This window comes from Cydia strobilella, chromosome 16 (genome assembly GCF_947568885.1).
Source record: "Cydia strobilella chromosome 16, ilCydStro3.1, whole genome shotgun sequence".
Taxonomy (NCBI): Eukaryota; Metazoa; Arthropoda; class Insecta; order Lepidoptera; family Tortricidae; genus Cydia; species Cydia strobilella.
Genome location: NC_086056.1, coordinates 8,198,107 through 8,213,915, shown reverse-complemented (window position 1 = coordinate 8,213,915; position 15,809 = coordinate 8,198,107). Strand labels below are relative to the sequence as shown.

Genomic DNA, 15,809 nt, shown 5'->3' with positions numbered 1-15,809 from the left:
GTTTGTCTATAGATCTACCATTACATTTTAATTAACGATACGGTACTACATTACTTGGGCTTCTATCTTCAACGGTACTAGACACAGAAACAGTATTTTTGACCGAAGAAGAGTTAATCTTTTCGAACGACGAATTTTGGTACGACCACTACGACATTTGTATGTGTCCTTATTTATTGATATACAATTGAAATAAAAATATGTTTCATTATAATACAAGTTAGCAATATGTTGTAAGAATGTTGTGTTTAATAAATGCATGAATCGGGTACATAATCTACGTAAAATGCTCAAAAAACATTATTGTCGGCATTTGTATAGCAACATTTGTACGGCTACTTTGACCATACAAATGTCGAATGTGACATACAAATGTCGACACAGTGCCATACAAATATCGGAAAGGTGCCATACAAATGTCGTCAGGGTCTTACAAATGCCACAAAAATAATAAATAGTGCCATACAAATTTTGGTGCTGCCATAAAATTACGAAAAAATGTTACATACATGTCAAACGCGCCTTACAAATAGCTGAATAGTGCCACACAAATGTCGATATTTAAACGTCCATATGTAGCTAACTATAAAAAGTAGTGGTGCCTCCTACAGTATATTTTTGTTGTTAAAAACCCTTCCTAAAACGATGATTATAAATCTGATTTTCCAAAAATATAAAAATGCCATACAAATGTAGAAAAAACACCCTCTTTAAAAATTGACCCAGCATTGTTTCCCGCTTTTATCTTTGCCACGATTTCGTTTCATGTTTAATAAAGTCGTATTTCACGCGTAAGACATTTTATTAGTGCGGCGTATTAAAACGAATATCAATGTTGGCATCATATATGACGAGCGGTCTGGCCTAGTGGGAGTGACCCTGCCTGTGAAGCCGATGGTCCTAGATCCCGGTATGTTGTGATGAACACAAATATTTGTTCCTGAGTCATAGGTATTTTCTATGTATATAAGTATGTATTTATCTATATAAGTATGTATATCGTCGCATTGCACCCATAGTACAAGCTTTGCTTAGTTTGGGGCTAAGTTGATCTGTGTAAGATGTCCTCTAATATTTATTTATTTAATATATCTTAAATTAAATATGCCTTAAGTTTGCTTTGTTTGCCCAGTTCTATTATTTTCTACTGTTCATCGTCTTACATGTGAACTATTCCAACTAGTCTGAGCTTAGACGTAATGAATATTAATGTCCATGCATATCTGGACGGGGCGGGCTGAGTGCTGGAATCAATTCAAACTCGTATCTACCTGCTCGCACTGGGAACTGTGTGGTATCTTCCGAGACCCTTAACCACGTAACTTTCATTATCGTAATGCATACTAGTGTGGCTTAGGAATTACATTATAGTACTTAGTAAAATAAATTAGAACAACATTCACCGCTTCATATCTAGTGGACAGTTTACAAGTATTTTCGTGCTTAACTGAAGCTAATTCGCTTTTCAAATGTTGACAGAAGACATTTCAAATGTTGTCATCGTGACATAGTAATATTATAAGCACCACTTATCATACTTTTCATATAAGCGACAACTTAATAATATATATATTATTAAGGGATCCCTTTTGGGTTTCTTTTATATTCTTATTATTTTGCCTGCAACATCGCGATCGTGGTCGATGAATTTTCTTTATTGACATGCATCACACTTCTTTTTATATATTTGAATACCCGACAAGGAGGTCAGAATTACAGAGTCAGAGTCAGAACAATGAGATTTATTAGTAGGTATGTTGTGTAATAGACCGGGCTCTCAATGAAGTTCCGTTTGCAAAAATAGCGGACCGCAGTTTGACTTCTGATACTAGGTATGTTGTGTAAGGTATTCGGAATTAAATTTTTTCCGTTCCTTGTTAGTATTTGTCGATTTTGATATTATTTTAAATCTTATAATAGTGAGAAAGATACACTTATAGGTTAACTGGAAGAGATCCCTCATAGGGATAAGTTCGCCTTTGTACATCTTATTATTTGTACCATGTAATTTTTAATGTGTATATTTGTACAATAAAGAGTTTACTACTACTACTACTACTTATTTACTGAAATTCACATACCATCTTTCCAAATATCTTAAAGCAGAATCTAAATCAATTTAAGCAGACAAATGTAACATCCATTCATAAGAGTTACGAAGCGCAAGAATAGTTGAAAAATAAGTTACCATGTAAAAAAGAGTAATTCTTTCTCTGGTAAATCGAATTCTCGTTTGTCTAGCGCGTCAACTCGCGTAACCCGCTTTTTAACGGATATCATTTCTGCGAGGATATATCCTACAAATAGGGTTGTATCTAAACAGCAATAATATTGTTGTGTATATATAAAGGTACCAAACTTACTTTAATCCTGGCAAAATGGTAATGGATTATGATTTCAGTTATTCCAAAACGGAACGGACGTCAAAGTGGCGTTCAAGATTTTGAGGACAAAGCCTGATACGTGCCGGTAAACCTACTTTTATGAAATTTAAGAATTCGTAATTTAAAGTATTAAAAAAACGTTGTTATTATGACATATGACGCAACTCCAGAACACTAAAATGATTTTCTTTCTTGAACACCAAATAAACAATTTTCTCCGAAACCATTAAATTACGCTGGACATACACGAGGGTCTATTCGGCAGCTCTTATGATCCTCTATCTCTGGCCTCCCTTTTAACGGTTCTACACGCGACATCATCTGTGTAATATATTCGCCACTATTGCACTTACAAACTTGTTAGAACGTGACAGACAAAATTCGTGGGTAAGCGATAAAAGCATTGTTATTAATGGTATTATATAGGTATGCGTGTCAGCGGCAAACCGATAACGGATCAACAACTGCCGGGCTAGCACATGATTGGCGCGAGAGTATCTCGCCGCGACATAGACTACCCGTCCCCCTTTAATTCATACAGTTAGTAAGAGACGGGTAGTCTATCTCGCGGCGAGATACTGTCGCGTCAATCATGTGCTCGGCCTACTGAATAATGTAGCCGTACAGTTCACGATGTGGTAAAGAGCGCCCACAGCGTTGATATTTACTGCAGTTTATTGATATATGATATACCTATTGAGTTTTTAATTATGTAAAGTTGTAAATTTCACGTACTCTATTAATAAATCAGCCGCGTGGCATCCCTAGCGATGGTGGACGTGGCATTATTTATGTGAGTGCAAGAGCGAGCTGTCAGTGGTTGTATGCAAGTTTAATGCATGTCTCCAGTTGGCCGCTCTCCAAATCCACCGCGACTTATATTTGAAAATAAAAAAGATTTCTGTAACTTCACTGATTTCTTTGTTTTGCCATATAGGCTTTATAAAGTGTATGATTTAGAAGTTATTCTGCCTGTAAGTTACAACATCGCTTGATTGTATAAATAAAGGTTTTTCCACTTACTCGTTGTAGCTCGTATTGTCACATGTAGAGTCTAGAAATGTTCACATTCACTCACTATTTATGTACCATTATGCACACCATGTATACACAAAAAACGGTGTGTGATGTGTCAACTGTTGGTTTTCGTCTATAACTAAACCAGTACGAACATTAATATTTTATGTGGCGCGTATTACAATATAAAAAAACATAACTGATTCCAGTGCACTTTGTGTTCAATCTGCCACCAAAATTATCCGATCATTATAAATTAGTTTATTATGGCTGATAGATCTAACATGCTAGGTTGGTACTACACCAAACTCCTACTTTCGTTATCATCAGCTTTCTGAACTGTCTTTGACTTTCAATATTTAAAAGATGTATTTTTATATATTAAAATATAGTGTCACAAACTAACGAAACGATTACACTATTGTTGACATGACATGACAGTCAACAAATTTAATTTATTTAAGTTTATGCCAAGCATTTCTAATGTTTTCTCTAATACCATAGAGTCTCTTATACGAGCTAGGAGGATATAACCAAGCGGAGACGCCACGTCTGTAATTTTCTGTAGAGTGTAGAAGTAAAAGGAGGAAACTCTCTATATATGAAGTGTCCATCAAAAAACAGCAAATAGGCCGCGCCACCATACACTGAAGTATCTAGGTTATATACCTAGTATTTTATATAGATCTGCGCCCGTGCGACCGTGAGGGCAGAACATACGCAACGCGACAAAATTAAAAACACGTTTTAACATTCCTGACAACCTACCAAAAACAACCTACGTAATTTGGTCGGGTTATTTGTTGCCCCTCCCCCATTTTATCTCTACATTATTATACCTCTATGGTTCATGTCATAGGGTCTCCAACTTATAAAACTTAAAAACTAAAACTAAAAATAAATAAAACTAATCTTAAAATAAATAATAGAGTCTCCTATATATTACAATACTCTTTGGTCCCAGAGCCAACCTAGCGCCACCGGAGAGATTAGGAACTATTATTTACAGCTGAAAGCTGGTCACTTTTGCAACAGTTCTGCCATAAGAGATTGTCGTCTTTTCTATACCGTCCATACAAGAAAGTCTGTCGATTGTTGCGGGGGGGGGGGGAACGTCTAATGTAAACGTAACGTAAAAATAGTCATGTCAGATAAACGTCAATCCATACATTGTGTATGACCATTGGCCGACTATTTTCGACAGAGGGGAACGCCTGTTAATGGCTACTCCGTTTGGTTATATCCTCCTAGTATACGAGCCTTAGGTCTCATACTCACGAGCGCTTTTTCAACGCGCGTTAAAAAAGCGTTTGAATGACACAAATGGAAACATGTGTATTTATTCACATTCACACGATGGCGGTAGCGCTTTTTATCAAGCCTTGTTGAATTTTCAACTTTAAGCCTTGGTCTTTAAATGGAATTTAGCGTGCGGGCAGATTCAAGCGCTTTATTAACGCGCGTTTAAAAAGCGCTCGTGATGAGGCCTTAAAAGTAGTACAATAAAAAGTCTAATGCCAAAAAGTAATCATCTGCATGTAAAAAGAATCAAATGTGGGCATAGACTGCGACCACGCTAAGTTTTCACCGACTTCGCAGTGACAATCTGGTGACAATGCATTCATAACCCATGGGGGCGCCACAATTGACGCCGTAGCATTTTAGAAGGAAAACTTAGCGTGTTCTTTATTTTATTTTTCTTTTGCTCGGCGTTGTAAATACAAACAATAAAGATGGTCAGATAATTTTGATCATCTCACCTGCTTAACTTATTCTGCTAATATGTACTTGGTTGAAAACTCTACTAAAATCACTTTTTTCCTACATATTGCATGTGTGTATAGTTGCAAAATTATCTAATATGTACCTAACGAAATAATTTAATACCAAAGGACTTATAAAAAGAAATCTTATCGTAAAAGAATGATTTATCGTAAATATGAATATTTCCATAAGCCGCTTTGATGTCTTCCGAATATGGCAGTCGAGCCTGAATTTCCCTGTGAAAACAGAGCCTAGATCTATGATGTAAGTAAAGGGAGGCTAGATATTATAACGCAAAGCACGAATAAAACATGACGATGTTATTTTAAAATTATTTTTCAAGCACTAATATTTCAAGCTAAGTACTTATCTTGTTTTAATACAAAACATAAATAGCTACCTAAAATAATATATTTTCATAAGTAAGCTTTGAACTTAAGACTTTATTATTTAAATATATATATAAATAGGCAACAAGCATGAACCATTCGGATATTAAAGAAGAAAAAACGTTTTATGGTGGTCCTACACTGGTTGTTATATAACGTTATATAACACTGTGTGACAGGGAAAACATAATAAAACACTATTAATACGATCGTTTTGTCCCTGTCACACGAAGTAATATAATAGCCAGTGTGGGACCACGATTAGTAAAGCATTTTGTGTAAAACTATGTTCAGCTACCTGTAACTGTAACATATGACATGTAAAATTGCAGTTGTTGAATATATAGAGATATTCAACTGCAATAGGGTTGTTTCCACATGTTGAATTTTATAACTAAATCTAGTTAAATAGATAGAAAATGAGCAATTTATCACAGTAAATTGGAAACTTAAAAAACATATGGAAATAATAAATAATTACAAGACAAAAATTAAATTCAAAAAAATTTACTTCAAAGTAGGAAAAAAATAATGGTACCATTCGATTTCTTACATTTTATTAAGAAATATATTGTACAGCAACAATATGCATAAACACGATATTTCACCGACAAAATCGCAATTTCCTTGTTTTCCACGGCTACTAAGCAATTAGCGACGTTACATGCTGACGTCACGAATGTAATGCCAATTTGTTAGAAGCGTTCCGTCAGTAAGGTGCGGGTGCCAGACTTTGACCATCATTAATCATTTGTGACTTCTGTATTGCTTTAAGACAATGGATCCCATACAGACATTTGATCCTCAAAATAAACCTGATCGACTGATACCATTAATAAAAATTTAGGCAATACCTACCCTATTGCAACTATTGCAAGTTCCTTGTTTATAGGGAAAAATAGGAAATTAACAATGTATACGTACAGTCGCCATCAGATATAGCAGAGCGGTTAAGGTGCTCAAAAATATCTGAACACGGCGTTATTGTCGAGGTTCAGATATTATTGAGCACCTCGACCGCTCCGATATATATGTGATTGGCGGCTGTACATAAAATGAAGCCGGTTTCCTAGATGGACCAGTATTGCAGATTTCCACACAAATATCGTGTTAACGATTATGTTTTTATTAATTAATATTTTACAGTCGCTTACAGTGCTACCTACAATCGATTATGATATATAATTATAATTTATTAAATTGTAAAACGGGACTTAAACGCATATTTAAGTTTTAAGATTTACCTCCGAGACCACGGGGACAACGCCGTCCTCGAAACATCGGAGTAAATCTTAAAACTTAAATACGCGATTAAGTCCGGTTTTACAATGTAATAATGTGTAGAAATCGTAAAAGTTTAAATCAGAAATTATTATAATTTATCTTTTATACTTTTTCATAAAATTCATAAGCCACTCTGATCGTGATATGGTGAGAATTTCTCCCATCACTCCACAAACGTCTAATTCTTGGCAGATGTAAGTTTTTTGTCCTACGTGTTGGTCTTGCATAGGTCGGTAGCATAATGGTTGCGGAAGGGTTGGACTTTTAAGACTTATTCATTTGCGTTTATTAGGCGTATTCTATATGAATATGACCAAGCCGAATGGTTAGCGATTTGCTAATTTAAACAACCCTAAGCTCTAGTACTATACGTAAAGTATTAATCATAGGTAATGTAACAATTACATAGAATTTTTTATGGAGCAGAAACGTCTGAGTGCGTCTGGTAGGCCTCCGTGGCTCAGTTGGCAGAAGCGATTAGACCGGTGTTCCAATGGTCGCAGGTTCGAATCCTGCCGGAGGTGTACATTTTTAAATTTTCCCTTACATTTAAAAATTTTGGAATTACGTAGTAATCTAAATTGATGTTTTTAATGCAATATGTAATATGTCCTTACATGCAGGTATTAATGTTTCAATATAAACATATGAAAAAGAAGGGTCTCTATTGTTTCCCATATAGTTTTAAGTCATTGGTTAGTTATGTTTGTCCACATTTTCGTTAGTCATAATTTGTTTTTTCTCAGAAACCGGTAACTTTTCAGGATTGCCATAAAACAAACCTAACCTAACCTATCTATTAGATAACGTGAGGAAAATCCTGAAAAGTTAACGGTTTCAGAATTATGACTAATGATAATAATAATATGACAATCATTACATTATGACTTTCAATAATGATGTCAAACAAAGGGACCCCGAAAAGGGTACGTAGTTAATTAAATAATTGGTAGAGCTGCGTGTAAGAGCAAATGGAGCGGACTCGATCCGATCTCACGCAAACAGTTTGAAGGTAGTACAGTTACTGTACTTACCTTCAAACTTTTTACATTATCAAATTATGGGGTTCGCGTTGGGTAAATGGTAATGTCCAATTTAAGAGTCATTATTGAGAGCCAAATTGAGTTTAAAAAGTAATTACTGTCGTTCATAAACAGACTAAGAGCGTTTTCACATTGTCCGATCGGATGTCGGATGTAGAATCAAGATTCAAGCATTTATTCATAAAACCAAAGATAGATATAACTCCGTAATAGATGGATACAGTCTAAGGAAAAAACGTGCCTCGAAAATCACGAAAATTTGATTCTCGATTACATGGCGCCACTAGTTTTGGCCTACTCTCGTATAGAGGGCGTTGATGGTTTCGTTTGTTATTTATAATTTTAACGCATATCAGTGAAAGAACATGGGTCAAAATCATTTAAAAATAATTAATGCAAATAAAAAAATCATTTATCCATATTTAAATACATTTTAACGTATTTTTATAAATCTTCATTTTTAGTTTCAAAGTATGTCGATAGATGGCAGTGAATTTACAGTGGTTACAAAATTTACTATGACAGTACCGCTCTATATTATTATATCCTCATTGATAAAACATAGTATTTTACATGTCAAGTTTCATAAGTATATACAATTTGATACAATTCATTCACAAAATTGGGTAGGTACATAATAGGCATAATCCTAAATGCATAAATAAATACAGAGAAACACATACTTATATCTTATACTTTATTTCCTTCCGACATCCGATATCGGATAGGACAATGTGAAAATGCTAAGAGTAGGGTTTTTACAAGAAGTTTAAGAAGAACGTACCCAGCTGCAAAAGTACTTGGACACTTTATGAATAAATTTTATCATAAAGGTTTAAGGGTAATTTCAATTTCATTCATAAATTGTCCATGCATTTTTGCAGCTTACTGTACAATCTGTACTGTGCAACTAATAAAAAAGAATTTATCACACTGTCAAAGAAAAGTTTAAAAAGAGAGAGAGATAAATTGCCTCACTGACAAGTGCTGTACTTATGTGTGATAATAAGTATAAAACATCAGCGATAAGTTTTAACTTTAACACAAATAATTTATTGCATATATCATAACATACAGAAACATGTTACAAAAAAATATAACTTTAACACATAGTCGATTTTTCCCTGCGGCGCTGTCATGCAATCTCAAGAATCTTTTAGATTGGGGAGTAAAGATATCTAGCAGGCCGTCCATAATGGCCTGGCAGGAGGGCAGGATGCGACCTGGCGGCAGGGCGTAGCCGTGGGCCCCCGTGTCGGGGAGCTCAATTGTAAAAACATAACTGAAAAACAATATAAATATTACGAACTGTTTTATACCAGTTCCTATAGTATTTTTCAAACTCGATGGGTACGCTGACAGGTGTTATTTCAATACACTTTTGCTAGATTTGGCGTTATTAGGTTATAAATTATATGCAGATGACACTTGTCACCCTACCCACCGAGTTTGAAAAATACTATAGCCAGGAGTAAAACAAGAGCTGCAATTGGGTCATTTTATATAAAGATGTACACAGGGTACACTTTTTTTTTACAATTGGGAATGTTTATGTTTATTATATAGGGTGGGCCAATGATAAATACATTTAAACGAAAGACGTCGATACGAAAAGAGAATTTATCACTGGCCCACCCTATACTTAAAGTTATAATTTACTAGCTGTCCCGCGACTCCATACTCGTTGATTTGTATGTTGGTGGTTATCATATTCTACATAAGCATCTCCTTCTCCTTGCATCGGTTTCCTTATCACTGAGGGTCGTGGTCACTTCTAGGGAGCAGCTTCTCTTGAACAATTTGCCGCCACCTCTTTCTGTCTGTCGCCGACTATAGGGCACCGTGGAGCGTTACATCAAGGGCTGAGCGGATTAGGTCTGTCCACCGCATTGGGCTCCTGCGTCTCGGCCTATCGCCTTCGATTTTACCAGTGATTACCAGCTTTTCCAGGTTATCACTGTCCTTCGTGGCAATGTGGCCAAAATACACAAGCACTTTGCGTAAGCAGACAGTGGACAGCCTGGTTGTGATGTTCAGTTCATCAAGGATCGATGCATTAGTGCGGCGCGCTGTCCAGTGTATGTTCAGCATCCTCCTCCAACACCACATCTCGAAGGCATCAATTCTGTAAGGGTCAGCTTTCCTAAGGGTCCATGTCTCTGCGCCATATGTGAAAATGGAGAAAACTAGAGTCCGAACTAAAGTACTCTTGGTGTTGGTAGAGATGTTTCTGTCCTTCCATACTTTCTCAAGCTGCGCCATGGCTCCCTTGGCCATTCCGATTCTTCTGCGGATTTCCGTCTCACAGGACCCGTTGTTACTTATGGTAAAGCTAAAGTATATGAAGTTGTCTACATAAGCATCTACAACATTATGCAGCAAAAGATAGCAGTAGGGACGGTTAATCATTATAAGTACAACGCATGAGATTTGTTTGTCACAAACTACGAAGTTTCAAGCCCCGAATTCAATATTTTTTTCGCTTGTCTAATAAATATTCTTGAGTACAAATTATTCGATTTTATGGGTATTTTGTACGACAAACGAGTGAAAGACCTACTTAATGTTTCTTGAAGCTTCAAAATCGCTTATATTTCTTGTACACATTATAAGTGCAAATTATAACTTCAACTTTCTAGCTTTTGTAGTTTCAGCTCTGTGTTGATGAGTCAGTCAGGATACACGTATTTATATTCTATATCTATCTCTTAGGGTCATTGTCCACGTTTCACTTCCATAAAGGGCTGTCTGAAGTCTGGAGTAGAATATTTAAAACCTTCAACTTGCTGAATTGGGATGTTATTGAGAACTATTGGAGGATGATTAGTTTTGCGTTTTGAAGTTGTAAGAGTCTTAGTAAAGTTTTCTTATCACCTTGCAGATCACCTATTTTTATTTCTAAGACCATCATACACTCAAAACAATATCATACCAGTTGTGTATAATATGAACTAGCACACTTACGAAACATTTAAGGCTCTCTTCACCCAGTCACTACTCGTTCCAGACGCCAAGTATCCTGAAAAAAATGAGCTTTAATGTTTACTTTGACAATCTTTTAATTTGAAATAAAACTATGAAAACGGATTATATCGCGTATATTGAATTTATAATACATCCCGACGTTTCGAACCCTTTACAGCGTTCGTGGTCAACGGGTGGCTACGGGTAGTTTTATTTCATGAGTAACTATCGCGGTAACCGAAGACAATACAATCTTTTAATTTGTTCAAAATTTTCTCTGAAAGATAGTCTGTAGGTATTGTTAAATGACAAAACTATTAAGTGACTTTAAAATACCTACAGTCGAGGATTGGTATTTAACCATGACTATAGTTCGTTTTTTTAGCATTATAAAGAAGGTAAGCGATCTTGACGTGTCTTTTTATTAAAGATCACTTTTGAAAAATAAGTCACAGCAAATATGTTACAATTATAAATCGTATACGATCTTTTACATTCCATTGCTTTCATAAGTAATATAAACAATTTTTTTTAAAGCGTTTTTTTAATATTTTTCATAAAAAGACGTCAAGATTCGGGATTCGATCCCATGGCCACCAGTGCTGAGAAGGCAGAATCACTACCAGTTAAAACAAAGTGACTGTTAAAATTTTATTGTATTACTTACCCACTGTTTCGTAAGCAGTGCCTGATTTGTATGTAATCCCGTGATTTACTTTCATTCGTTCAGCCGCCTTATCGGCCATTTTTTTCTGAAATTAGTAACAATGTTGTGTTGAATCAGACTTTTTATGCAAAAACAAAGACTTTAGTTTAAAAAACAAGGGTAGCCTACCACTTTGTCATAGTTATCCTCATGTTCTATCAAATGTGCGTAAGGTATGATTAAAAACTGGCCATAAGAGTGAAACGAAATGTAGTATTCTAATTTGTGTCTATGTTCCCTTGCCATAGTTGCCATTGAATATGTCTCCGGTTCGGAAAAAGCACTGTCACCACAATATTGGATGCTGGTTGGATATGTACTTGCACCGTGACCTAGGTTGGAGGGTTTTTATTAGTATTGTTGTTGGAAAGTTACACAGGAATTAGGTTCTTCAACTAGTTAAGAAGATAATGTAAATGGAGATATTTAGAGCTATGTTGCCTCTTACTTCCAACGTACGTGAATGACACTTACTTCCAAATGCAATACCGTAGTTTCGATTTAAATCTACACCACCGCCAGGACGACGATTTTTTCTCCATAAGCGATCCTAAAATGCAATATGAAATAGTTATTTTCACCACACCAGCTCGTAAAGGCTCTCAATGCTCTCATCAAAAACTAATAGAAAGTTGCATTTTGTTCAAAAGAGTGGCAAAGTAGTTTTATGCAAAATTTTAGTTGTGTTCTCATGTTGGCTGGTAGAATTGACTTTTAAATGATGATTTGAATTCAATGATAAATAGCAAAGTTTGTTTAACCCTCGTGCCTTGAATCCCTCGAAACGCTCAAGCTTTTACTTTACGAACCGCTTCACTACGCTTTAAGTTCTATATTAGAATCTTTCGCTTGCGCGTATCAATATTAGCACGAGGAGTTAAACAATAACTTTGCTCCCATGTAAAACAAATAAAGGAAACAACGTAAAATTTGCATCATAATTTTTTAACACTTGTGGATAAAATGCACCTTTCTCATCCGTTTTTGAAGAATAAAAAGAGCATTTAAGAGCTGGTGTAGTCAAAAAGTGTTTTATGCTTCAAAAAATAGGTCTGCTTTATTTTAGTTTTTTTTTACCCTAGGAGGAAAATCAGAAAATCTTCATAGCGAGTCTGATACCGAGTAAAAAGCCCAGAAAGAAACATGAATTTTAAACAATTCAGTGAGGATTTTTGCCGTTTAAATTTTACTTATATTTTGAATACGCAATGAGGTTGGCCGGCCGAAATATTTAGCAGATGGCATCAGCACCCTGTCAATCCCTAGAATTGTGTCAAATTGTTGTTTTTTTTTAAAGGAATTTTATGCCCTGGATGCCACCCCTTTAAGCCAAATCTCATAGAAAAAGGGGCAAGCTATGGTGGCGCCATCTATGCAAACCTTTGACAGTTGCCAACCCCATTAATCAGGCATTAGAATTTACCGTTGTATGGCTATATTCATATCCGTCTGGGTTCATGACAGGTATAAAAACCCAAGTGTACGTGTACGCGATGCGCTCCAGCTCTTGGTCTTTATACTTATTAGCATTTAATAATGTATATAACATGTAAGTTACAACCGCTGGAGACAACCACTCCCGCGCATGGCAACCTCCTTCCACTATCACTTTGGATCTGTAAAGACAAATATTGAGTAAAGGACTCAACCTTTAAAAATAAATTGTAAAATATACCTTGTATTTTACAATTTATTTTTAAATGAGGACATTAGGCAATGTGATAATATTATTGACTTTTCCAAGAAATTAAAATCATTTCTACTAATAAGACCATTTTATAATCTGAATGAATATTTTGATAACCTGACATTTTAATTGTAATATTTAAGGAATTTTTATTGAAATACAATTTAAAATTAAATAAATAACTACCTAAACATAGAGTATAAAAATTAAACTAACCTAAAACATTGTAATTAGATTATTTAGATTATTATTTTAAGTTAGTCTAAGATTTTGCATGCCATATTGTGGTAGACCATACATGCATGTAACACTTAATAGCTACACTATGTACCTATAACATCCCAATGACATGTAACCATAACAACTGTGTATGTTCAAGCGAAATAAATAAATTGAAATTGAAATTCTTGAATAAGACCTGGTCAAAAAACTTTATCAAAGTCTTACTGACAACTACTACACAAGTCAACAACACAAGTCTTACTGGGAACTAAGTATTGCTGACAGTATGACATATAACTAAAACAATCTTTCTTAGTATGAAATGCAACTATTTCTTCGTCATTTTTATATTTTATAATAAATTTTATATTGCCGTTTATTTTTACCTATTTCATTCATTATGTAACGAAAACAAATTCAAATAAGTTTTTTGTCAAAAATTTCATTTTTATACAAGATTTGTAGCTGACTGTACTTTTCTTTCAACAGGCAACTAGTACTCATCAAGTCATCAAGACAATACTAAATGGGCCGACTGATAATCAGTGGGCCCCTTTAGAATTGTCTTGATGACTGTCTGTCTGTCACCAGGATGTATCTCATGAACCGAGATAGCTAGACAGTTGAAATTTTTACAGATGATGTATTTCTGTTGCCGCTATAACAGCAAATACTAAAAACAGAATAAAATAAATATTTAAGTGGGGCTCCCATACAAGAAACGTGATTTTTTGCTGTTTTTGCGGTAATGGTACGGAACCCTTCGTGCGCGAGTCCGACTCGCACTTGGCCGGTTTTTTTACGTACAAAGCTCCTTATAATTTGCATTCTTTTAACCTGTTTATGGATCCTTTCAATGACAGTCTTGCAGATATAATTGTTCTGTTTTCGTGAGTTTTGCCAACCCTTCGAAGCTGCACCTCCTGTGGGTATTGAGCGCTAACATCTTTGAGCCAGTCATAAATGTCGTCTAAGCGATAGTAGCTGTGCCAGTTGAAGGATTCCATGTTACGCCTGAAGTAGGGACTGGCTTTTTGTTTATCGAAGGCACTGAAAAACACAAATACAAATTTAAACATAATCTGCACGTACTGTTCTATTTATTTGTATTTATTCATTATTAGTACCTCTACTTCTTAGCTACGTTATAAGCAATTCAAATGTATTTGCATTATTGAACTAGGAACTGGAAAGGATCAAAAATCCTTTTTAAATTAATCAGGTAGCTAACTAATACTATCCAGTGACACTATAAGAAGGCCACATTATGCAAAGTTGATAAACCGAAGGAATTATTTAGATATTCATAATATCTGTATCCGTGTACACACTTTCATTAGCGTACCCCTGTAAATTCCTGATCACAATAATGAAGCGAACGCTCATCTTCTCCGTATCCCTATAGAGTTCTGCTAAGTTACGAGGACTAATGCTGAATTCCACTGGTTTTTGAACTAAAGTTGGTTCCTTCCACCACATTACATTGTAGGCCTTGTCCAGTGTTTTGAAGAATATCAACTCCGTTTCATCATACGGAACGCCACGGAGCAACGCATGATTTTTATAAGATGTACTGTCACATCCCGTTATTAATAAGAAAATAAAAAAGCCAGCAGTTATGAAATACATTACTGATTATTATTACACATGAGACATAAAGAAAACAAATATAATTTTAAAACCAACTTTCAAAACTTTAAATAACTTAAGTAACAAGTCACGATGACACCGTCACGGCATCATGAGTAAATTTTTGACATATTTCTTTATTGAAAGAGGTTGAAAGTATAGCCGAGTTTTTTATAACCCATTTCCTATGGTTGAACTAGTTTTCTAAATTAAGTACTAGAAATTGAAACTAGTAATAGTAATATACTGAAACCAAAAACTAGTTTTCGCGCCTGCTAAAATCAAAAGGTAGACAAGTTTTCACAGATAATTTGTTGCGAATAAATATGATATTGATGCATCATGGCGGTTTGTTTACAGGGACCTACCGCGAAACGCAAAAATTTAAATTTCGTTGTCTGCTTCTCTATCATTCTAATATGCAAGAGTGATAGAGAGGCGCAGATAACGAAATTTCGATCTTCATATTTCGTAGTAGACCCTCTGATCTGAATGTGCTAGTGGCTCCCCCTACGCAGAGTTGTGCGTAATACTCCCTATTCCCCTTGAAAGTATGACACCGAGTAGGTACGGCAAAAATGTAGGAGTATTCTAATTGCAAGAACAGGTTATTAATTTAATCTGGACTAGCTATATATATAGAAAAATGCCTTCCAAAAATTACAGATCATATCCATAACAAAAACACCAACGTTTTACTAAAATTTTAATAAAACAAAA

General features: G+C 35.1%; 2 protein-coding genes and 1 non-coding gene across 8 annotated transcripts in view; 2 read left to right on the top strand and 1 right to left on the bottom strand.

The window, feature by feature from the left end:
* The window catches only part of LOC134748443 (uncharacterized), a 461,636-nt gene that overhangs the window by 347,490 nt on the left and 98,337 nt on the right, over positions 1 to 15,809 (top strand). The window lies entirely within an intron of this gene.
* Trnat-ggu (transfer RNA threonine (anticodon GGU)) lies at positions 7,288 to 7,362 on the top strand. Its single transcript has one exon. It is a non-coding gene; the product is annotated as a tRNA-Thr (tRNA).
* Positions 8,912 to 15,148, bottom strand: LOC134748451 (zinc carboxypeptidase). 3 transcript variants are annotated; one of them, XM_063683247.1, is made up of 8 exons: positions 14,792 to 15,148; positions 14,298 to 14,510; positions 12,975 to 13,167; positions 12,026 to 12,101; positions 11,681 to 11,883; positions 11,513 to 11,597; positions 10,846 to 10,900; positions 8,912 to 9,163 (listed from the first exon to the last, which is right to left on the bottom strand). In XM_063683247.1, the coding sequence occupies exons 2-8, from the start codon at positions 14,465 to 14,467 to the stop codon at positions 8,920 to 8,922; spliced, it is 1,026 nt and encodes a 341-aa protein (XP_063539317.1). In that variant the 5' UTR covers positions 14,468 to 14,510; positions 14,792 to 15,148; the 3' UTR covers positions 8,912 to 8,919. The 3 variants fall into 3 exon arrangements, with proteins under 3 accessions (XP_063539317.1, XP_063539315.1, XP_063539316.1); XM_063683245.1 differs by having other exon boundaries at positions 14,806 to 15,148; XM_063683246.1 differs by having other exon boundaries at positions 9,036 to 9,163; positions 11,509 to 11,597; positions 14,806 to 15,148.

What these genes read in the sequence shown, in the direction of transcription:
- LOC134748451 (XM_063683245.1), bottom strand. Translation starts at nt 15,089, where the DNA reads ATGTATTTCATAACTGCTGGCTTTTTTATTTTCTTATTAATAACGGGA. An exon ending in ATGAATATAGCCATACAACG is followed by an intron (nt 12,102 to 12,974) that starts GTAAATTCTAAT and finishes ATTGCATTTTAG; the next exon opens with GATCGCTTATGGAGAAAAAA. An exon ending in AGGATAACTATGACAAAGTG is followed by an intron (nt 11,598 to 11,680) that starts GTAGGCTACCCT and finishes TACTAATTTCAG; the next exon opens with AAAAAAATGGCCGATAAGGC.